Genomic DNA, 24992 nt, shown 5'->3' with positions numbered 1-24992 from the left:
GCACTGAGAAGTGTTTAAGTCTACTCATTGTTTATAAGCAAGAGCTTTTATTGAGGCAGACCTTTTTGTCATGAAAGTCGCCGGAATGTTGAAGAAGTGTACTGAAACAGCTTGCCATTGTAGTTTTAGAAGATAGAGTTCTCAAATTTAATTTCCCTTTAATATTTTATCAAAGCTTAAAGATGCACTAAATATTAAGGAAATTGATGTCTAATTGTTGTCTTACATTATGTTCATGTATGTAGGTAGCCTACTAAGCTAATCTGTCAGTCATGTCAACCATCAAATTCCATGTAATTTCCACATTAATGACCTTGTAATCTTGGTTAATTTTAACAGTGTGACAATGGTGAATTTGCATTGCTTGTATGAGAGAACATATAATTTAACATTTTAATTGCATGTATATTATGTTTTATCCCTGAGATATTGAAAAATCTCCAATCGGCGGCCATTTTGGACGCCATCTTGAATTTCTCAGAGAGCACAAGGTGGATTCCTGGGGACTTTTAGTATGTTATTCCTAAGGGTATTCTGAACATATTCTGAAAAATTCAGCTTGTTACTAATTTGTTCTGGGTTGGACTCAATTTTGAGCTAATGCTCTTGGGCTATTAGCAAAGCCCACCAGTATCATGTTAACTTGTGCAGCTCTTTTGCGAGTTATGAAGCTTGTTGTATATCCACACTACTCTTCAGTAATAGACAGTCCCAATGAGACAATTCTCAGAGCTTTATCAGGACATGCATTACAGAAGTATGGATACACTCGCTCGGTGAATGTGTGTTCAAAGGTATACACATGAGTATCATTGACAGTGTCGAAGAACGAGACACGGCCTCCATCCCAGTCCAGCAGCACTCGGATCCGCTGGAGTTTCTCCTTCAGGTTGATCAGCGTGAGCATCTCACCTGACAAGCCTTGCCCATATTTCCCCTTGTAGTAACCTATATACCATAGACCCTGCTTTGAGAGGATTTCTTTATGCTTATACGCAGACTCTGAGATCACACCGATGGCCCACGCTGAGCTGTTTCCAACCTCAATTTCCCAGCAGTGTTTACCTGAATCAAATCCCTCAGAGCCGATGACACTTGAATAGTCCTTGAATCTCAATGGGTTCACTGGAAGCTCTGGACTGTTGTTCTGAAGCTCCATTCTGGTCAGATTGTCAGTCAGGTGCAGACAGGGGTGAGCGGAGTTCGGGTCAAGGATAACCGGACCTTGAAGTGAAATAAAAATTGAATTAGGTTAAGAATTAACATGGGCTATGTTCAGGTTGTAAATTCTGAGTTTACATAGATTGAATACTCAAATTATTTTTTTCTTCTTCAGTTGTTCATGAGATTTTTTGATATCCAGAACTCCAGTCTAAGAAAATTGGGTTTCACTTGAAACCCTGTCTGACAGGGGAAAAAATTAACTTAAAATCTTCAGTGTAGTCTGAACAGGATGTATTCAGAACTGCCAATAAGATAAGACCATTTAAATGTTGAACTTAGTAAAATGGGTTTAACGCATAATAATCTTATATTGGTTTGTCATGGGCTGCATGATGGTGTAGTGGATAGCACTGTTGCTTCACAGCAAGAAGGTTCTGGGTTTGAGCACAGTGGCCGAAGGGGGCCTTTCTATGTGGAGTTTGCATGTTGTCTGTGTGGGTTTTCTCTGGGTGCTCCAGTTTCCCCCACAGTCCAAATACATGCAGGTTAGGTTAATTGGTGGCTCTAAATTGACCATAGGTGTGAATGGTTGTTTGTTTTTATGTGTCAGTCCTGTGATAACCTGGCAACTTGGCCAGGGTGTATCCCGCCTCTCGCCCATGGTCAGCTGGGACAGGCTCCAGCTTGCCTGTGACCCTGTACAGGATAAGCAGTTATGGATAGTTTGTCATGATTTATATATAGATAGATAGAACTTTATTGTCATTGTTTTAGAAACAACAAAACACGATTTAGCAGTTCTCGGTACTGGCAGTGCAAAATGCAAGAAACAGGGAATAAAACAGATGCATAAGAACAAAACAGATAAAGAAACACAATAAATAGACATAAAAGCAATAAATAGGCATTTTCCTTAGGGGAGGGTGTTTGTTGCCCCTTGCTGGTGGAGTTGGGGCAGGGGAGGTGGGGTTGCGCATCCAAATATTAACAGATTCAGTTCTCATGTTTTAATAGGTCTGGCTTGTATGGGGAAGTTATGGTCTAATGGTTAGAGAAGCAGCTTTAGGACCAAAAGGTCACTGGTTCAATTTCCTGGACCAGCAGGAATGGCTGAAGTGCTCTTGAGCAAGGCACCTAACCCCTAACTACTCCCCAGTCTGCTCTGGGTATGTTGTACACTACCGTTCAAAAGTTTGGGGTCACTTTGAAATGTCCTTATTTTTGAAAGAAAAGCACTGTTCTTTTCAATGATCACTTTAAACTAATCAGAAATCCACTCTATACATTGCTAATGTGGTAAATGACTATTCTAGCTGCAAATGTCTGGTTTTTGGTGCAATATCTCCATAGGTGTATAGAGGCCCATTTCCAGCAACTATCACTCCAGTGTTCTAATGGTACAATGTGTTTGCTCATTGCCTCAGAAGGCTAATGGATGATTAGAAAACCCTTGTACAATCATGTTAGCACAGCTGAAAACAGTTGAGCTCTTTAGAGAAGCTATAAAACTGACCTTCCTTTGAGCAGATTGAGTTTCTGGAGCATCACATTTGTGGGGTCGATTAAATGCTCAAAATGGCCAGAAAAATGTCTTGACTATATTTTCTATTCATTTTACAACTTATGGTGGTAAATAAAAGTGTGACTTTTCATGGAAAACACAAAATTGTCTGGGTGACCCCAAACTTTTGAACGGTAGTGTACGTATGTTGCTCTGGATAAGAGTGTCTGCTAAATGCTGGTAATGTAATATAGTGTGTAAATTGGAGATTAGTTGAGTCTCTTGGGGGTGATAGAGGAAAAAATAAAGAAAACTTGTTTTAACTATTAAGATTACATGCTGTAACTGTGTTTGCAGAATTAAAGAAAGTAAATTTGTAAGTAAAATTCTCACCATGTCATTAATTCACCAATGCTTATTATGATCATTAAATACAGATATCAAAATTGTATTTTTGCATTTCAGATTCACTATTTGAATGAATATCTTCGGTCTAATCTGTGTCTCCATTGGAGAAAAGGGCCATTAGTCTTTTGATGTTTAAGAAGAAGAAGAAACCTTTATTTGTCACATGCACACTTCAAGCACAGTGAGATTCATCCTTTGCATTTAATCCATCTGAAGCAGTGAACACATGCACACACACCCAGAGCAGTGGGCAGCCATACTACAGCGCCTGGGGAGCAGTCAGGGGTGAGGTGCCTTGCTCAAGGGCACGTCAGCCCAAGGCCACACCATGTTAACCTAACTGCATGTCTTTGGACTGTGGGGGAAACCGGAGCACCCGGAGGAAACCCACACAGACATGGGGAGAACATGCAAACTCCGCACAGAAAGGCCCCCATCAGCCACTGGGCTCAAACCCAGAACCTTCTTGCTATGAGGCAACATTGCTAACCACTACAACACCGTGCTGCCCTTCATTTATCATTCACCCATCCCTGTTGCGTACTTGTCTCGCTACTTCATTCCATGAATTCCAACCAAGATGTTTTCTTTCCTTCTCGATGGTATGTCTCTATGCCTCTTTTGGTCTTCCTTGTTTGCATTTACCGCCTGGTGTCCATTTGAATGAATATATCAGCCCAAAATTATGAGGAAATTCATATTGGAATAAAAGCGGTACAATTATGACGTGACTGTTCTGTAAGAGGTTGCATTACTACATACAATGTGTATTAGACATGTATCAGATTTCTGTCCCACAAATGAAAATATCCTGAATCAGAATTAAAAAGATCAGACTGAATTGTTACTGTTCACACTGTCAAGGAAGAACAAATCAAAGTAATATCTCATTTGGGTAACATTTACTGACAGTCATATATAATTCAGATCCTTTTAACGTACTGAAATGAAATACAAGACCAGTCAAAAGTTTGGACACACCTACTCATTCAGTGTTTTTTGTTCATTTTTATTATATGAAGACGCTTCATGTCTTAAAGTAATGATGGATGTCGTTTCTCTTTACGTAGTTGTTCAGTTCTTGACATAATATGGATTACTACAGTTGTGGAATAGGGTTATTTACTGTATTGTTATTATTTACTATTTACTGTTTGATCTTAAACACATAAAGAAGGCAAAAAATCCATCCATCCATCCATCCATTATCTGTAGCCGCTTATCCTGTTCTACAGGGTCGCAGGCAAGCTGGAGCCTATCCCAGCTGACTACGGGCGAAAGGCGGGGTACACCCTGGACAAGTCGCCAGGTCATCACAGGGCTGACACATAGACACAGACAACCATTCACACTCACATTCACACCTACAGTCAATTTAGAGTCACCAGTTAACCTAACCTGCATGTCTTTGGACTGTGGGGGAAACCGGAGCACCCGGAGGAAAAGGCAAAAAATTGCACTAATTAAATTTTGATGAGGCACCTGTTAATTGAAAAGCATTCAAGGTGACGACCTCATGAAACTGGTTAAGACAATACCAATAGTGTGCAAAGCGTCATCAAGGTAAACGCTGGCTACTTTGAAGAATCTAAAACATATGTTGTTTTTTTTAACACATTTTTTTTATTTACATAATTCCATATACGTTCCATCTGTTATTTCAAACTCCAACATTTACAGAATGCAGCAGCAAGAATAATTTTCAATGTTGGACATTTTGATCACATCACTCCCTTCTTGTTTAGTCTCCACGGGTTACTGATTAGTTACAGAACTCAGTTTAAATTTTTTACTTTTTACCTAAAAAGTTTTAAATGGACTCACTTCTGCATATATTACAGAACTAGTAAAACTGTAGATACACTCTGAAGACAAACTCTTACTTCAGTTTCCTAATATAAGGACCCTAGCTACTCTGGGTGACTGATGAGTTACTGTCACAGCACCCAAACTATGTGTTTGCCTGTGTTTATCTGAAACACCAGTAATGTAGATGCTTTTAAACATGTCCTGAAAACTTATATATTCAGGGAGGCATATCACCACTAGTATAATAATTTTATTTTAATGTCTGTATTATGAGGGTGGCATGGTGGTGGAGTGGTTAGCACTGTCACCTCACAGCAAGAAGGTTCTGGGTTCAAGCCCAGTGGCCAGCAGGGGCCTTTCTGTGTGGAGTTTGCATGTTCTCCCTGTATCTATGCGGGTTTCCTCTGGGTGCTCCGGTTTCCCCCAAAGACATGCAGGTTAGGCTAATTGGTGACTCTAAATTGACCGTGAATGCGAGTGTGAATGGTTGTTCGTCTCTATGTGTCAGCTCTGTGATCATTTTGAGACTTGTCCAGGGTGTATCCCACCTCTCACCCATAGTCAGCTGGGATAAGCTCTAGCTTGCCCACGACCCTGCACAGGATAAGTGGTTATGAATAATGGATGGATGGAAGTTTATATTATGGCATATTCAATTTTCATTTTCTTTACTATTACAACATTAGCTAGATATAATTTATATATACTGTAGTATATATTTATGTGAAGAATGTGTAATATTTATAGTTATTTATTGTAGGCTCGGGTCAGGCACCGTGCTTTGCATGGGCCGAGTCGGATATGGGTGAGCAAAACCTATTGTTTGGGTTTGTTTGTGTTGGGCTCGGCCCATGTGAGGTGTGGTGTTTGACCTGGGTGTAAGACAGGCTAAGTATATTTTATGGTAATTTGTTTCCTGTAATGTGTATGTGAGCCTATTCAGTGTAACACATGCACTATAAGTCATTAAATTATTATGATTATTATTCATCCATTATCTGTAACCACTTATCCTGTGTAGGGTTGCGGGCAAGCTGGAGCCTATCCCAGCTGACTATGGGTGAAAGGCGGGGTACACCCTGGACAAGTCACTGGGTCATCGCAGGGCTGACACATAGAGGCAAACAACCATTCGCACTCAGATTCACACCTACGGTCAATTTAGAGCCACCAATTAGCCTAACCTGCATGCCTTTGGACTGTGGGGGAAACCAGAGCACCTGGAGGAAACCCACACAGACATGGGGAGAACATGCAAACTCCATTGGGCCACTGGGCTCGAACCCAGAACCTTGCTGTGAGGCAACAGTGCTATCCACTACACCACCATGCTGCCTTATTATTATTATTATTATTATTATTATTATTATCATCTCATCTCATCTCATTATCTCTAGCCGCTTTATCCTGTTCTACAGGGTCGCAGGCGAGCTGGAGCCTATCCCAGCTGACTACGGGCGAAAGGCGGGGTACACCCTGGACAAGTCGCCAGGTCATCACAGGGCTGACACATAGACACAGACAACCATTCACACTCACATTCACACCTACGGTCAATTTAGAGTCACCAGTTAACCTAACCTGCATGTCTTTGGACTGTGGGGGAAACCGGAGCACCCAGAGGAAACCCACGCGGATACGGGGAGAACATACAAACTCCACACAGAAAGGCCCTCGCCGGCCACGGGGCTCGACCCCGGACCTTCTTGCTGTGAGGCAACAGTGCTAACCACTACACCACCGTGCCACCTATTATTATTATTATTATTATTATTATTATTGATGTTTTCAGTTTTGTTCTACAATGTAGAAAACAGTCCAAATACGGAAAAAAACCTATGAATGAGTAGGGGTGTACAAACTTTTGACTAGTACTGTACTCACTGCACAACTGAACTCACTGTATTTGATAACACTCAGCAACTTCTCCCACACTCTGAACTTCAGGTTGCCCAGATGCTTTGCCACATTGATCAATGATGCAGAGTTGATCTCAGGATCCTCCTGCTCGCACTCAGTTCTGGAGAAACATTCAAGAATCAGTGCTGCTGTGGGCTTCGACTCAAAATCATCAACAGAGACAAAACCAGAGACAAAGAATAAAATATGTACCTTTTCAAAGTAGCTTCATGGTTCTGGAATTAAAAATAAGAAATGATCAGCTTTGTATTCATATCAATCTAAGCCTCTCTCTTTTTTCTTTTTGCCATAAAATGTCTTGTGTAACCTTTTACCTGCAGAAATGAAATGTTGTTGTCTTCTATTCCTTCCTCGATAGCTGTAATTTTGTCAGAGAGGACTAAAATGTCTCTGTTAATTTGGGTCATCTTCATCCCCACTGCATCAGCTCTCTGTATCTCCTCTTCCCTTAGAGTAGACACTCTGGAGGCCTCTTCATCCCAAAGAAACTGGTGAATCTTCTCAAACTCCCTCCTGATCAGAGACTCGGTGTAGTGGGCCTGGCACTGGAATAATATTGACAACAGACATCACTACAACATGCAGAATCGACTGTACATACAGTATCTATTATGCTTGCGTAATGTAACATAGTTAAAGATCTTTCTGTGCTTCACTGATGTGATTTACCTTAATATAGTACTCGGTTTGGATGCAAGTTTGTTTTGCATTTCTGAAGAGTTCCAGTCGCTCCTTCAGTGGTGCCAGTTTTCTTTTCAAGTCCAACTAGAAATTGGGAAAAAATAACAAAACATCAGCAATCCAGTAATACAGGTTTTTCACTTTACATCTTCTGCTGTTTCCCCTAAAGGTTTTTGATTTTATGCTCTTTTACATGTCATGAAAATCAGATACACAACAAAGTTAGTTAGTGAGTTAGCAAGGTCGGTAGCTAGGTTTATTGCCACTAGAAGGAAAATATTTTGAACCACAAAACATAATTTGATTATCCCTTACAAAAAAAGAAGTTTATTCAAGTGTGCTTCTAGTATACTTCTTTTAAACTAAAAATAAGAGAGAATGCTTTCAGTTTACTTTTTATTTACTTATCAGAGATATACTTCATAAAGTTATACATAAGTATACTTGGCTGATACAGAAAAGTATATAGAAAAGTCGAAGTATATTAAGCTTAAACTTAAACTTTTGATCAAGACATACTTAACAAAAGTGTAATAAAGTATTTGTGCCTTATGTTTAAGTACACTTGCCTTGTAGTTCCATCCCTCCATCCATCCATTACCTGGAGCCGCTTATCCTGTTCTACAGGGTCGCAGGCAAGCTGGAGCCTAACCCAGCTGACTATACAGTAGTTGTGCTTCAGCATTGTTGACTATTAGGTCTGTCTGTGGTTCCATATAAGGTTTGTTTTTTTTGTTTTTTCCTCCTGAGTGGGATAATCATGATTATTTTTTATTTATTTCTTTTTCTTTAGAGCTTGGATGTCCATTTCAGTCGTCATTGCCATGTTTTTATACTTTGGCATTTAATGCAATGTTGCTTTAAATTTTGATTTTTAAAGAAAATGAATATGTTCTTAATCCTGAGTATCTGTTGTTATGTTGTGAATTCTTACCTTTATAACTTCATTGTACCTTAAGGTACCAAAACATTTAAGTTGTCTACTGGTAGTGTGCATGAGGTAAGGGTTCGGGCTAGAAAACTAACAGTATACTTAGAAGGGTAACTGCAGTATACTTCAAAACTAAAAAGTGGACTAGATGTATATAACCAGTAATTAATAGTATATTTCCAATAGGCTATAAAGTATACTTTTATAAACTAAAAAGTGGACTAGAAGAGTGTAATGAGTAAACCAATAGTATATTTCCAGTATACTACAAAGTATACTTTAGTAAACTAAAAAGTGGACTAGAAGTGGACTAATCCCGCATACAAGTAAACTCATAGTATATTTCCAGTATACTATGAAGTATGCTTTTGTAAACTAAAGAGTGGACTACAAGTATAGAACTAGTAAACTATTAGTATATAAGTGTACTTGTGGTATACTTGCAGTACAAAATAAAAAATACTAGTTGTATACTCAGAGTTTACTTCTCTTAGACTTAAAGTATACTTTTTATAAACTAAAAGTGGGCCAATTTAGTCCCAAGAAGTATTAAATTAGTTTACTTACAAGTGTACTGTAAGTACATTGATATCAGTATACTTGGTACACAAAAGTATACGCAAGGAAATATACTTTAACTTTACTTAAGTATACTTAATAAAATGAACTTGAAGTATACTTCTTTTTGATAAGAGATATCAGTGTATCAATTTATAAAAGCACACATTCAGTATTTATTAAAGTGAATTTAGAGTATAACTGTCTATGCATGCGGTTCTTAAAATGAGCTTCAGGGACTCATAATGTTTTCCATCCATCCATTACCTGTAGCTGCTTATCCTGTACAGGGTCGTGGGTAAGCTGGAGCCTATCCCAGCTGACTACGGGTGAAAGGCGGGGTACACCCTGGACAAGTCGCCAGGTCATCACAGGGCTGACACATAGACACAGACAACCATTCACACTCACATTCACACCTACGCTCAATTTAGAGCCACCAGTTAACCTAACCTGCATGTCTTTGGACTGTGGGGGAAACCGGAGTAGACACAAGAAGAACATGCAAACTCCACGCAGAAAGGCCCTCGTCAGCCACTGGGCTTGAACCCAAAATCTTGCTGTGAGGATAACCACTACACCACCAAGCCTCCTTCATAATGTTTATTTTTAAATTTTTTTATGATTGATTAATACATTTATTTATTTTAAGCTTTCAACTGATATATTTACAGTTGTTATGTAGTTAATATACATCAGTTATAAACTTATTTGTCTGGTCAATGAAATTTAGCAGATTTAAAAGCACATTGAAATGCATGCACTGAATATTGCATGCACTGAATAAGTTCAAAAGTAATGTTAGCACAAATTAGCTAAGTACTAGCAGAGTAATCCCGCATACTTAAGAGAGCATGGTAAAGCGTCAACCTGATTTTTGATGGCTTTTGCGATCGCAGGGAACCCAATCATACATGCAAGGCAACGTATCTCATAAACACTTGACCACCACACAATGACATTTGTATGTTTATTTATATAAGATCGATGTTTTTTTTTTATCCAGCGCTTATTTTTAATTTGCTTTAAAAAAAAAATGTGGGATTATTTACTAACACATTTTACACTCCACTTTTAGGTAGTGTCTCAATATATATATTACTGGTATATTACAAGTTTTAAATCTTTTAATGTGGTGTAACTTGGGATTTGTTAGTCAAAAGTTCAGGGGCGAAAAAGGTCATGATGCCTCCAGGAAATTGCCGTGATGGTATGTATTTGTCTAGTGTGTTTAATATTTGCATTTTTTTTGTGGAGGTCATGGCTGAAAGGCTAAAGAAGCAGCTTTGGGACCAAAAGGTTGTTGGTTTGGTTCCTTGGACCAGCAGGAATGGCTATAGTACCCTCAAGCAAGGCACCTAACCCCAGGCTCCTCTGGGTATGTTGCTCTAGATAAGAGTGCCTGCTAAATGCCTGTAATATTCACCTATCTGAGCTGTGATCAGTAGGGGACCAGTAAACATTTTCTACACTCCAAAATTTATTGTTAAGGCACAAAAGTTAAAGCCAGTGCTTGTAGATCCTGAACTCTCAAAGTCTCTATTCGCTTTAATAAGTCGGTTGCATGTGGAAGTACGTGAAACTGGTGCGGAAAATACAGATATTTAAGTAATATGAGAATTTGTGTACAGAAAATAATTAAGTAATATGAGTATTTGTATGCAGTGTTACAGAAGTAAAACCCTGTGTCCACCACCATACCTTCAGTTCCGCTGCCACTTCATCGAGCAGTTTAAAGCAGTGATGATCATGTATTTTTGAGGTTTGACATGTCACACACACAGGCTGTTTATCCTCCAGACAGTAGTGTGTAAGCTTCATGTTATGCAGTGCACAGAGAATCTCATCTTCAGCTAAAGCTGTCTGGTTGCTCTCCTGTATGAAAGCCTCACACAGGTTCTTCAGAGCGAGATTACATGGAAGATGATTCACTGACGAGTTCGTTCTGCATAGAGGACATGTGGGAGACTCGGCGTGTTGCCAGAACTGTTCCAGACAGAGCCGACAGAAGCTGTGAGAACACATCAGGAGCACGGGATCCCTGAAGACATCACGGCAAACCGGACATTGAAGATAATCCTCAAAAAGAGCTGGACATGAAGCCATTATGAAAGCTTAAACTCGTCTTTAGTACTAAGTACTGATCATAAACCCTCTGTCTCGCTCTCTCAGTCTCCCTCAGGTATCTGACAGTCTCTATCTCTCTGGCAGACATTTAAATACAGCGATATGATATGGGCACATTCTTGACACAAAAGCTAAACAAAAGGGCAATTTGCATTTTTTTTCCCCTCAAACCTATCTGAGCAGTTCTCAAGAAATGTTTTTCCTGATCTAACCAGGCTTCACCAGAAATAGTTGATGATGAAATAGTCATCAGATAAAAGCGGTCATTTTCCACAACTGAATTCCAGAGAATTCCGCTGTGTTTAGACAGAGGATTGAACTGATACCATTTCTGTCCCTGTTTACATTTTAAAGTTTGGCTGATTGAGTTTTGAAGCATTTGTGGTGGCAAAGAAAGAAACTTTTTTAGATCAATAGGTCAAGAACTTAATCTAAAGATCTTAAATCCTAGATCTTAACAATGTAGGATGTGCTTTAAAAAAATGGCATTTTCAAAAAAAAAATTTTTTAAACAAATAAGGATTTAAAATAGGAACAGTACAGAAGATGCAAGAGTATGTTATCACATACTGTATAATTGATAACATTTACAGATATGCACTGAAATTGGCTCCAGGCCAAACACTTGCACGCACCAATGTAGTTGACGTGCAAGCTTTTCTGTCTTGGTTTATTTTCCTTTTAAAAACAACTCCAGCTGAGCCAACCAGAAGCCATTCTGTAGTTTTTCAAACACTATACTTAAATGACGTAACTCTTCAAACCACTCAGAAATACTGGTTCCAATATTGTCATCATATTTACCTTCACTGGAAATTATGAAAGCATTGAGTCTCCTCCCATAATGCAGTTTCAATTCAAATTAAATTAAAGATACTGTGGAAAAACATCTCCTAGCCTTTTTCCAATCCTCAACTGTACATTGCATCTTAGGGATAACAAACAAGTTTAGAGATGCTCTGAAGCAATGAAGCAATTGTCTCTGTACATGGTTTTCCTGAACTCACTCGTAAGAAGAAGCCTTAAGGGCAACTTTGCTAAGAACTTCTTTGCAACATGCATCCTTGTTAAAGCATTAGTAGTTGCTAAATCCAGTTGATGAGGTCACATGGCATTCATTTTTAACCAAAAAACAATCAAATATAACATTTTAAAATGTGTTAATATTTTGCATTAGGCTGGCACGGTGGTGTAGTGGTTAGCAGTGTCATCTCATAGCAAGAAGGTTCTGGGTTTGAGCCCAGTGGCTGCCTTTCTGTATGGAGTTTGCATGTTCTTCCCATGTCTGTGTGGGTTTCCTCTGGGTGCTCTGGTTTCCCCCACAGTTTAAAGACATACTCATCTCATCTCATTATCTCTAGCCGCTTTATCCTTCTACAGGGTCGCAGGCAAGCTGGAGCCTATCCCAGCTGACTACGGGCGAAAGGCGGGGTACACCCTGGACAAGTCGCCAGGTCATCACAGGGCTGACACATAGACACAGACAACCATTCACACTCACATTCACACCTACGGTCAATTTAGAGTCACCAGTTAACCTAACCTGCATGTCTTTGGACTGTGGGGGAAACCGGAGCACCCGGAGGAAACCCACGCGGACACGGGGAGAACATGCAAACTCCGCACAGAAAGGCCCTCGCCGGCCAGGGGGTTGGAACCCGGACCTTCTTGCTGTGAGGTGACAGCGCTAACCACTACACCACCGTGCCGCCCCTTAAAGACATACTAGTGACTCTAAATTGACCATGAATGGTTGTTTGTCTCTACGTGTCAGTCCTGTGATGATCTGGTGACTTGTCCAGGGTGTACCTTGCCCTTAGTCAGCTGGGATAGGCTCCAGTTTGCATGTGACCCTGTACAGGATAAGCGGTTATGGATAATGGATGGATTGTATCATCAATAAGCATTATATATATAGTGTGGTGATTAATAATTGAAACTGGTTTACATTTTTGGACAATAACATTTTTTACTCCAAGTGTGATTTTCAATTAAATGAACAATCATTCATATGAAAGAATGAGCAAATAATAAGCTATGAAGGAAAAGCTGACAGAGCAAAAGTAAAACTTCCAAAAACAAAAGAAACAAACACTCCCAATAAAAAAAAAACAAAAAAAATGATGATGCATCAGTTTATCAGATGGACGTGCATAGTCAAACAGGAACCTGTGCAGTTCACAAAGTAAACAGCATGTTGAGCCACATTTCCACTATCTATTCATCAAAATTAAATTGTTGATTCCTCGGAAAATAATAACGAAAGACTCTGTGGCTTAAGGCTTAAGTATAGTGTTATCACACACTGTCATATCTTACACTTGAGCTAACTATCTGAACTAAAGAAGCCCAAATCATTTTACCCAAAAAATATTAAATGGTAAACACAATAAAATAAATACTGTATGCTTCAAATCTGGGCGGCACGGTGGTGTAGCCCTGTGGCCGGCGAGGGCCTTTCTGTGCGGAGTTTGCATGTTCTCCCCGTGTCCGCGTGGGTTTCCTCCGGGTGCTCCGGTTTCCCCTACAGTCCAAAGACATGCAGGTTAGGTTAACTGGTGACTCTAAATTGACCGTAGGTGTGAATGTGAGTGTGAATGGTTGTCTGTGTCTATGTGTCAGCCCTGTGATGACCTGGCGACTTGTCCAGGGTGTACCCCGCCTTTCGCCCGTAGTCAGCTGGGATAGGCTCCAGCTTGCCTGCGACCCTGTAGAACAGGATAAAGCAGCTAGAGATAATGCGATGAGATGAGATGAGATGAGATGAGATGAGATTTGTATTTAGAGCCATTAAACCAGAGACGACATTGGAAAGATTAAAATAAAATGGGGGGAAAAACTCCCTGAAATGATATGAAGTAGAAATCTAGAGAGGAACCAGACTCAAAGGGAACCCATGCTCTTCTGGGTGACAACAGAAAATGAAATTGCAAATCATTACAGTATAGGTGGAGAAAAAGGAATGAAAAACAGTACTGTGTTGAAAGGATGTTATGAGAGTATTGTGAATAAAAGTCCTTGAATGCACACAGGAGAGTCTTTATGATGACAGCAACAGCTCTAGTGGAGATAGTTCACTTCCTCCGCACAGTACATGTGTGCATGTGACAGGCAGATCAGCTGATCTGTTGCAGTTAAAATCTGTTCTCAGGTTAAACCTGTATTCAACCTAGGTTGAATTGGAGAACCACATTTTACCTAGGTTAAATATATAGATAGCATTCAATCTAGGTTAAATTTATAATTATATGTTTTGAGACAGTTAGGTTTTGGGTTTGGATTAAGTTTTTGTTGAGGCCTGGTACCTTCTAAAGATAATGGCTGAGGTGAATCTGGGACTAAATGTTAGTTATAATCAGGGCTTTGAACCGGTTCAAGGAACGAAAACGAAAACCGGGAACTTTTTCTATTTCACATGGAACAGAAACGAAACCAGAAACTTTATTATTTTTTATGTTCCGGAACAGAAACACTTATTAAAAATAATGGTAACCGGTTAATACCGGTTTTTATTTCGTTCCTCAAAGTTTCCGTAGCCTACAAATAAAAAAGTCATTCTCCTCCTGCGCAAGTTTCTATGACCCGCTGGGGTTCACTTCCTGTGTGACGTTCGCTGACTGAATGGAGAGAGCGGGAAGGTGGACTGCTATCACGTCTCCATGTGATAATAAGTGAATTACTGAGTGTCTGAGCAAAGAAGAGCCTGAACGATGCAACCTCCCTATTGGCTGTTTGTAAAAATGTATCAGTTGTTGCCCTTCCCACGGGAATCATCGCGGGCTCGAGAGACGAGACCTGACGAGTTAGTTCGTTGTTAGCAGAACAAAATGTCTGGACACAAATCGGGTTTTCAGAAAAGTAAAGAAAATAAACGGAGGGTTGAAAATACAAAAAAGGAGGCAGAAAATGCAAAACGAGTTTTAAGGTAGGACAAATGGTTACTTTTTAAGGCAGCCCGCCGTGGCTGCAGGCTTTCAGTTGTCACTGAATGGTTACTTTTCTGAGGCAGCCCGCCGTGGCTGCCTGCAGGCTTATTTATTATAGCCCATTTAGTTAAAATAGTTGATATAAAATGTTTATAGTTATAGTTATGTGATGGTTGTCCTGATTTAGACTGGTGTTTTTTTTTTTTTTTGGGGGGGGGGGGGGGGGGGGGTTGCGTGATGTTGCACCCGGGTCCAGATTAGGGCAGAACCGGCCCTGGCTACATTTCAGGTGTAGTTTGTTTTATGTATGTATGTACTTGCATAGATGTGTACTTGGTCTTCCAATATGGCGCCTAACAAAATCTCGCGGCGCGGTGACGTCATGCGGTAGCCCTCTATAGGGCCTGACTAGCCTTTGGTAACACACTAAACAAATTCTCTTTCATTTTTGGCACTTTTTCTGTTTGTGTAGATGGGACGACATACTGAGAATCCAAATCGCCAACATTTGAAATAATAATTGTTTTGAATTATTTCTTGTCTTATTTAATGAAGGTTGTAATAGAATTAGCCTACATTTGGCTTAAGCTGGATGAGACAGAGACATAATTTTATAGCCATTTGTTAAACAGCTGACAGGGAACGTAATTAACCGTTCCGGGAACGAATTTATTTTGTTCTAACCGGTTCGGGAACGTCTTTTTAATGGTGGAACCCAAAACCGGAAACGTTAAAATTCCGTTTCTGTTCGGAACGAACCAATAGGAAAAAAATTCTGGTTCAAAGCCCTGGTTATAATACAAAGAGGTATGGGGGCTTTTGGTGTACAATCCTGATTCCAAAAAAGTTGGGACAAAGTACAAATTGTAAATAAAAACAGAATGCAATGATGTGGAAGTTTCAAAATTCCATATTTTATTCAGAATAGAACATAGATGACATATCAAATGTTTAAACTGAGAAAATGTATCATTTAAAGAGAAAAAATAGGTGATTTTAAATTTCATGACAACAACACATCTCAAAAAAGTTGGGACAAGGCCATGTTTACCACTGTGAGACATCCCCTTTTCTCTTTACAACAGTCTGTAAACGTCTGGGGACTGAGGAGACAAGTTGCTCAAGTTTAGGGATAGGAATGTTAACCCATTCTTGTCTAATGTAGGATTCTAGTTGCTGAACTGTCTTAGGTCTTTTTTGTCATATTTTCCGTTTTATGATGCGCCAAATGTTTTCTATGGGTGAAAGATCTGGACTGCAGGCTGGCTAGTTCAGTACTCGGACCCTTCTTCTATGCAGCCATGATGCTGTAATTGATGCAGTATGTGGTTTGGCATTGTCATGTTGGAAAATGGAAGGTCTTCCCTGAAAGAGACGTCGTCTGGATGGGAGCATATGCTGCTCTAGAACCTGGATATACCTTTCAGCATTGATGGTGTCTTTCCAGATGTGTAAGCTGCCCATGCCACACGCACTAATGCAACCCCATACCATCAGAGATGCAGGCTTCTGAACTGAGTGCTGATAACAACTTGGGTCGTCCTTCTCCTCTTTAGTCCGAATGACACGGTGTCCCTGATTTCCATAAAGAACTTCAAATTTTGATGCGTCTGACCACAGAACAGTTTTCCACTTTTCCACAGTCCATTTTAAATGAGCCTTGGCCCAGAGAAGACATCTGCGCTTCTGGATCATGTTTAGATACGGCTTCTTCTTTGAACTATAGAGTTTTAGCTGGCAACGGCGGATGGCACGGTGAATTGTGTTCATAGATAATGTTCTCTGGAAATATTCCTGAGCCCATTTTGTGATTTCCAATACAGAAGCATGCCTGTATGTGATGCAGTGCCGTCTAAGGGCCCGAAGATCACGGGCACCCAGTATGGTTTTCCGGCCTTGACCCTTACGCACAGAGATTCTTCCAGATTCTCTGAATCTTTTGATGATATTATGCACTGTAGATGATGATATGTTCAAACTCTTTGCAATTTTACACTGTCGAACTCCTTTCTGATATTGCTCCACTATTTGTCGGCACAGAATTAGGGGGATTGGTGATCCTCTTCCCATCTTTACTTCTGAGAGCCGCTGCCACTCCAAGATGCTCTTTTTATACCCAGTCATGTTAATGACCTATTGCCAATTGACCTAATGAGTTGCAATTTGGTCCTCCAGCTGTTCCTTTTTTTTACCTTTAACTTTTCCAGCCTCTTATTGCCCCTGTCCCAACTTTTTTGAGATGTGTTGCTGTCATGAAATTTCAAATGAGCCAATATTTGGCATGAGATTTCAAAATGTCTCACTTTCGACATTTGATATGTTGTCTATGTTCTATTGTGAATACAATGTCAGTTTTTGAGATTTGTAAATTATTGCATTCCGTTTTTATTTACACTTTGTACTTTGTCCCAACTTTTTTGGAATCGGGGTTGTAGGATTCACAAAGAATGCATAAAAAGGTGGAATAGATTCTTGAATGAGCTTGTTCTAACCTGTGTGCTATTGAGACAGTTATATGAGACTAGCAACCTCAGTGTCATGAGAAATTTGTATTACTGAAGACAACCAAGCATGATGTGACTGGATTTCATTTGGGCTGTACAAACACCAACACTGCTCTTAATATTAATGTAAGATTTAACATTTTTCAGGCTTGTAGTACTCGAGTCCAGGACTCAAGACTCGAGTCCGACTCGTTCCCTAATTTTAAGGACTTGTGACTTGACTTGAACTTGAGCACTGATGACTCGGACTTGGACTCAGAGACAAGGACTTGGATTTTTTTTCTTTATTTTTTGTAACATGCCATAATAATTTGACATATTTATAGCTACATTAATTTTTATACTAATTTCATGCAAGAGAATGCACATTCACCTGTTCATATGTCATGTTCAGGAACAAACTAACGTTAATGGTGCTAAAATGCCTGGAGAGAAGCCCCTAGGATTGTCTGCTTTGCTTATACAGATTTCTCGTGCAGTGGGAAAAAATGCACTGCTATGTGTTCCATATGTAGAAGAACTATCAAGGAGCCGACGGGGAAAACCTTGAACTTCAATCATAATTTGGCAAGACTCCACCCAGAGAAGTAAGTGACACACTGTGTTCATTGCTCTGTTGATAGTGGGCGGGGCTTGCTGAGCAATGAACAAGCTTTTTATCTGTAGCCTATTAACTAAAATGGGGCAGTCAAGCAGTAAGGTTAGTCCAACACAGTAGCAGAGACGGTTTCACATAAAGACAGCAACAGACACCATCAAATGGTGTGGTTGGAGTCTTGTTCTTGGATCAATAGTGGACTTGACTCGAAATTTTCTTTCATGACTTGGACTTGACTCGGACTTGAACACTAGGGACTCAAGACTGGACTTGGACTTGAGGTTTAGTAACTCAACTACAACACTGACATTTTTATACTAAGTGAAACTGGAAATATGAAACCCTATTGAATGTGATTTTCCCACTTCACACTGCAGAAGCTCAACACACACCAAACCTCTGCCTTCGTCCCCCAGCAACAGTTCTCCCTTCTGGACTGACATGCACAAACACCTGTCCCTTTGTCATGTGATATCCAACATGTGATTGTGGATTCTCTCAAAAAACAATAATGAAAAAAACCTTTATTTTGAGTAAGCATATAATATTATCATGGACTCTTATGTCTCAGAGTTGACCAGAACTCCCTGGATTCTTCAGAGGAACGCTTATCTTTTAAAATGTTTATAGATCTTACTTATACAGCATGATACATCAGGGCATTGGAAAAAAAATCATGATTTCATGATCCAACAAAAACAATGACTCTCTCTCTCTCTCTCTCTGAGTATATTCATTTCTTCATTCAAACATTTTCATCTACCTGAATACCATTGACAAAATCAGATTCACTGTCAGCCTTCATAATTATAACAAAATAAAGCATTACTTTTATGTCACAGAGTCAACCTGAGAGATGTCAAGAAAACAGAAGAGACAACAAAACCCAACAAATTGAGGCACATGTTTGTCAAGATACCTCTCAAACTCATAAATCTGATAAAACATTTACAGTATGGCAATGCCTGAAAGAATTACCATGGCTGTCTTATTAAAGGAACCAGCAGTTGATGTTTTATTTGTAGAAGTAAATGTACAGTAGCTATTACGGCTAGAGTTTTGATTCAAAGCCGTCACTGTGAACTGCACTGTTGCAACATTCTGTGAACAAATATGTGTGAAGAAGCATGATGGTGGTAGCTTTATGTTGAGAGTTACCCTTGACCTTTTGGTTGTCTCATCTCATCTCATCTCATCTCATTATCTCTAGCTGTTTTATCCTGTTCTACAAGGTCGCAGGCAAGCTGGAGCCTATCCCAGCTGACTACGGGCGAAAGGCGGGGTACACCCTGGACAAGTCGCCAGGTCATCACAGGGCTGACACATAGACACAGACAACCATTCACACTCACATTCACACCTACGGTCAATTTAGAGTCACCAGTTAACCTAACCTGCATGTCTTTGGACTGTGGGGGAAACCAGAGCACCCGGAGGAAACCCACGCGGAAACGGGGAGAATATGCAAACTCCACACAGAAAGGCCCTCGCCGGCCACGGGGCTCGAACCCGGACCTTCTTGCTGTGAGGCGACAACGCTAACCACTACACCACCATGCCGCCCCCCTTTTGGTTGTTATATTGATTAATGCCCTCCTTAGGGGAGAGCGGGGAGACTTGAGACAAGTTTTCAGCTTTTGTAGATTGTGTGAAATTCTTTGCAGGTAGCATCACATTCATATTGCATTAGAGAGTATTTACTATATCCTTTTACCCCAACATTAATTTCTCAGCTTGTCACATATACTGGCCTTCAGGCTTCACTTTTTCTGTCATTATTTTTGCAAGGAGACATGGGACATAGTGGGGAGATATGAAAAAAATAAAAAATAAAACACCAAGGCCTACATGTTTAATTTTTATTTATTATCAAAACTTGTAACATATGAACTGTATGAACACACAATGCTGATACAGTGATAGAAAAATGTCAGTTTACCCAAAACTTGACGAGACAAAACAGTTCCATTCTTAAGAAGGAATGAAATAAGCTTAATCCTCATGCAGGAACATGCCCACATTTCTATAAAAAAAAAGTTAACAATTTGATATTTGTAAACCAGTGTACTATTGGGGTAACATGATGGTGCAGTGGTTAGCACTGTTGCCTTGCAGCAAGAAGGTTCCAGGTTCACAGCTGATGGGGACCTTTTAGTGTGGAGTTTGCATGTTCTCTCCATGTCTTCATGAGTTTCCTCCCACAATTCAAAAACGTGCAGATTAGGTAAAATACCCAGTCATTGAGGTTGCACAAGCCAGTGCCGCTCCCAAGCCTGGATAGATTGGGGAAGGTTGTAAAAACCTATGGAAAATCAAATATGCAGATCATATGATCTGCTGTGGTAACCCCTATGGGAGCAGCCTAAAGAATAAGAAATCACAAGAAAAAAACTTGTAACATGAAGTGTCCCAACTTTCCCCATCTAGCCATTTTGGTGAAAAAAAAAAGTTAAATGTTTTTTCCCCAGAATTCCAGTTTAATAAATCATACTATATCTGCTAACTCTAGGCTACATACTTCCCAAATTCACCAGCGTACATTACACCACAGAATGGAGGTGGACTTCGAAGTAGAAAATACAAGTTTTGTTTGATAAAAATATTGAACTGCACATACCTTGCTGCAGTGTCCAGTTTCATGGCTTCAAAGGAAGTCGGTCACTCTAAGAGGCAACATCTAACTTCTGATGTAATCTTAAACCTGATTGGCTGGAATTAATTTATGGGAATACAAACTGTCCCAAGTCTCCCTGCTCACTCCTGCCTGGTCATTGGTTTCAGTAGACTGTGTTTTCAAGTTAGAGTCACTGTCGTGCAATGTTCCCTTCATTAAAAAAAAAAAATAATGATAATATATTAGTGCTGTCAAGCGATTAAAATATTTAATCGCGATTAATGTCGCGACTGTCATAGTTAACTCGCGATTAATCGCAATTTAATCGCACATTTTTGTCACGTAAAAAAACATTGTAATTCTCTTATCAGCATAAAAAAGTGAATGGGCTTGCTTTGTACCAATGTTTTTTTTATTGCAAAGCGTAACACGTCTTGACACAGCCACTGCAAAGTGAAACCTAAGTCGAGCACCTGCGCGGGGCTAGCAAGAGAACCATGAGTGAAGTGTTGTTAGTTTTTTCTTTTTTATCAGACATCTAATTTTTTTTAGGTTTGTTTACCTGACATGTTTCGACGTACGACTGTCGTCTTCCTCAGAGTGTCACCGGATGTTATTGGTGACGCATCTTTTATCAGCTGATGTGTCCGAAGGCATGGCCTTCCTGTCTGGATTGACAGGTCGGTCACGCCTTCTACTGTCAGTTCGTCCCCTGCAAGATGGCACTCCAGGTATGGGAGAGCATGTATGCTCCCTCATCTCGGTTGATGGTCCTCGGACTGCGCTTACGGATCTCTATGGCCTCCCTGATCCAGCGCTGATGTAGAAGGCGTGACTGACCTGTCAATCCAGACAGGAAGGCCACGCCTTCGGACACATCAGCTGATAAAAGAAGCGTCACCAATAACATCCGGTGACACTCTGAGGAAGACAACAGTCGTACGTCGAAACATGTCAGGTAAACAAACCTAAAAAAAATTAGATGTCTGATAAAAAAGAAAAAACTAACAATATTCAATATAAGACATACTGAACGTAATCGAAAGATTAAGAACAAGTTATGGAGATGAAAGCATCAAGGAGTTTCGCCGCCTTGAAAGATTGACGCGAAAACGGGCACGCTACAGGAATCACCTGAGATTCAATCTGCGTTGCCGGGATGAGGAAGTCGTACCGGCCAGCCTGAACATCAAGAACCCGATTCCAACCAGAAACGCGGAAAAGATGATCAGGAAAGTGCGGATGACTCTGGTAAAAGAACGGATACGGTGCACAACTGACAAACTCAATAATATCAACAGCGAACTACATAGGGAGACGGAAACTTTCAAATGCCGGTTTCCCCAAAACAAGGAAATGGAAATAGCAATACACGGACATTTGGCAGACATACATGAGCAGGAATTCACAGAGACAAAAACCCGACAAATCCGAAAACTGGACAAACTCATCACACAGAAAAAGAAGGCAGAACTGGAGCACGCACACATCAACGAAAAATGGATCCACAACATATCAAGGTACAAACTCTCACAAGCAGAACGCAGTATACTAGGAAAAGGACTCAACTACGCTGTCACACCGAACAACATACCACACGATGAATTCATTCTGGCAACTGAATTAGCATGTGAGAAAATACAGGATCAGGGACAAAAAGCAGCACTAAGAAACGCAATAGCTGGTATATTGAAAACGGCCAAACCACCACCCAGCAACATCACCAAACAGGAAGCCAAAGCCATGAGAACGTTAGCAAAAAATAAAGACATCACAATCCTCCCAGCAGATAAAGGCAGAACAGTAGTTATCATGGACACCGAAGAATATGAACACAAAATGATGGAATTACTCAGTGACAATGCCTTCGAGATATTAAGAAAAGACCCAACAGAAGACAAGAAAAAGAAACTTAAAGCATTACTCAAACCACTACTCGATGAAAATAAAATAGATAAACAGGCATATAATCATTTAGTACCCACAGCCAATGTCATCCCCAGGATTTACAGTACACCAAAAATACACAAACCAGGAACACCATTACGCCCCATAGTAGATAGCATTGGTTCAGTGACATACAACTTATTAAAAGCACTCACCGAAATAATTAAACCATTACTAGGACTCACAGACCAACACTGCAAAAACTCAAAACAACTGGCAGAAGAACTAAAAAACATAAAAATGCAACAAGACGAAGTTTTCATTTCACACGATGTCATATCTCTTTTCACCAGAACACCCACGGAAGCCACCATACAGGTAGTACAAGACAAATTAAAAACAGATAGGACGCTCAAGAAACGCACAAACCTCACTGTACAAGACATTACGCAACTCCTTCAATTCATCGCCACATCCACATACTTTCAGTTCAGGAACACAATTTACAGACAAAAGGAAGGTTTTGCCATGGGAGACCCACTATCAGCCATCATGTGCGGCTTTTTCATGGAAGACCTGGAGCAGAAAGCACTCACTACAATACCAGCGGAATACAGACCAACACTCTGGAAACGGTATGTGGACGACATATTGGAAAAAGTAAAGAGGGGACACACTCAACAACTTACCGACCATCTCAATACTATAGACAATACCGGCAATATAAAATTCACACATGAAGAGGAAACGGAGCAGTCAATAGCATTTTTGGACTTAAAAATACATCACACAGAAGAGGGGGACATCAAAATAAAAGTACACAGGAAACCCCCACACACTGACCAATATTTAAACTGGACTTCCGAACACCCCATAATGCACAAAATATCCGTAGTTAGAACATTGCATGAACGCGCAGCAATAATTACAGATGCACAGGACAAAGAACAGGAAGAACAACATATACAACACGCGCTGAAGACATGTCAATATCCACAATGGGCAATATCCAAAGGGGCGGAACAGGTCAAAAACAATAAAACACAGAAGAAAGAGAAAAAACAAACCAACAAACAAGAACACAGGGGAGTAGTGACATTACCATACATCAGAGGAATAACGGAACGCATTCAAAGAGCAATGAGGAAATACAACATTAACACACCTGTCAAACCACACACAACACTCCGTCAGATCCTGGTTCATCCCAAAGACAGAATACATCCGGAAAACAGATGCAACACCATATATGAGATTCCATGCCAATTATGCAATAAGACTTACATTGGGGAGACAGGAAGGAGTTTCAACACAAGAAAAAATGAACATAAGAAAGAGTGCGAAAAGGAGACAGCTACAAGAGAAACCCGAACAATAAAAGAAAAGGCACAACAGGAAAATTATAAGTCAGCCATAACAGATCATTGCAAAAGGGAAAATCATATTATGGACTGGGGGAATGCCAGAGTCATCCGCAAAGAAGATAATAAACATCAGCGCTGGATCAGGGAGGCCATAGAGATCCGTAAGCGAAGTCCGAGGACCATCAACCGAGATGAGGGAGCATACATGCTCTCCCACACCTGGAGTGCCATCTTGCAGGGGACGAACTGACAGTAGAAGGCGTGACCGACCTGTCAATCCAGACAGGAAGGCCACGCCTTCGGACACATCAGCTGATAAAAGATGCGTCACCAATAACATCCGGTGACACTCTGAGGAAGACGACAGTCGTACGTCGAAACATGTCAGGTAAACAAACCTAAAAAAAATTAGATGTCTGATAAAAAGAAAAAACTAACAATATTCAATATAAGACATACTGAACGTAATCGAAAGACATGAGTGAAGTGATCTACTGCTTGAGTTAGTCTACAATTCTAATCAGAGAGATAGGTTACACAGTGATGGTAAGCTTGACATGCTTGATTATAATATAAAGTACACTATTATATTAAGTTTAAGTTGTTCGTTGATAAATATTGCATTGAATCTGATCTTTACTGTTTCAGCTCACTTAACACATTTTGTACTTTTACACTTTCTGCCTGTTGATGCGTCGTGCTGTCCAATCAGAGGCGGCCAAATTTGCATATTACAGGAAGGATTTCTGGGATAGCATTGAGTTTACAGTTCAGAGGGATCTGGCTTCTTTAGACGCTGTCTTCTTAAAACTGAATAAATATTTAAAAAGAGCCAAATGAGCCAGTCTTTTGAACGGCTCTTTTCAAAGAACGGATCACAAAGATGCGGATCCCATCAAAGAGCCATAAATCCCATCTCTACTAGCGCGCCCTGCCCGCGCTGGTTCTTTGGGGGAGGAGGGCAGAGGACTCTGGTTGTGCGAGGCGTGGCATTACAGTC

The 24992-nt window shown here is 40.2% G+C and overlaps 1 protein-coding gene across 2 annotated transcripts; it reads right to left on the bottom strand.

The window, feature by feature from the left end:
• Positions 1–541: 541 nt before the first annotated feature.
• Positions 542–23013, bottom strand: LOC132887868 (E3 ubiquitin-protein ligase TRIM35-like). Of its 2 annotated transcripts, XM_060923615.1 has the most exons (8): positions 22844–23013; positions 20745–20951; positions 10674–11013; positions 7472–7567; positions 7117–7347; positions 6995–7017; positions 6784–6902; positions 542–1224 (listed from the first exon to the last, which is right to left on the bottom strand). In XM_060923615.1, exons 2-8 carry the CDS (start codon positions 20765–20767, stop codon positions 689–691), a joined length of 1368 nt encoding a protein of 455 aa, XP_060779598.1. In that variant the 5' UTR covers positions 20768–20951; positions 22844–23013; the 3' UTR covers positions 542–688. The 2 variants fall into 2 exon arrangements, with proteins under 2 accessions (XP_060779598.1, XP_060779596.1); XM_060923613.1 differs by lacking the exons at positions 20745–20951; positions 22844–23013 and having other exon boundaries at positions 10674–11224.
• Between the last annotated feature and the right edge of the window lie 1979 nt (positions 23014–24992).

The sequence above is a fragment of the Neoarius graeffei genome, chromosome 6 (assembly GCF_027579695.1).
Source record: "Neoarius graeffei isolate fNeoGra1 chromosome 6, fNeoGra1.pri, whole genome shotgun sequence".
Taxonomy (NCBI): domain Eukaryota; kingdom Metazoa; phylum Chordata; class Actinopteri; order Siluriformes; family Ariidae; genus Neoarius; species Neoarius graeffei.
This window is presented reverse-complemented; position numbering and strand designations above follow the sequence as displayed.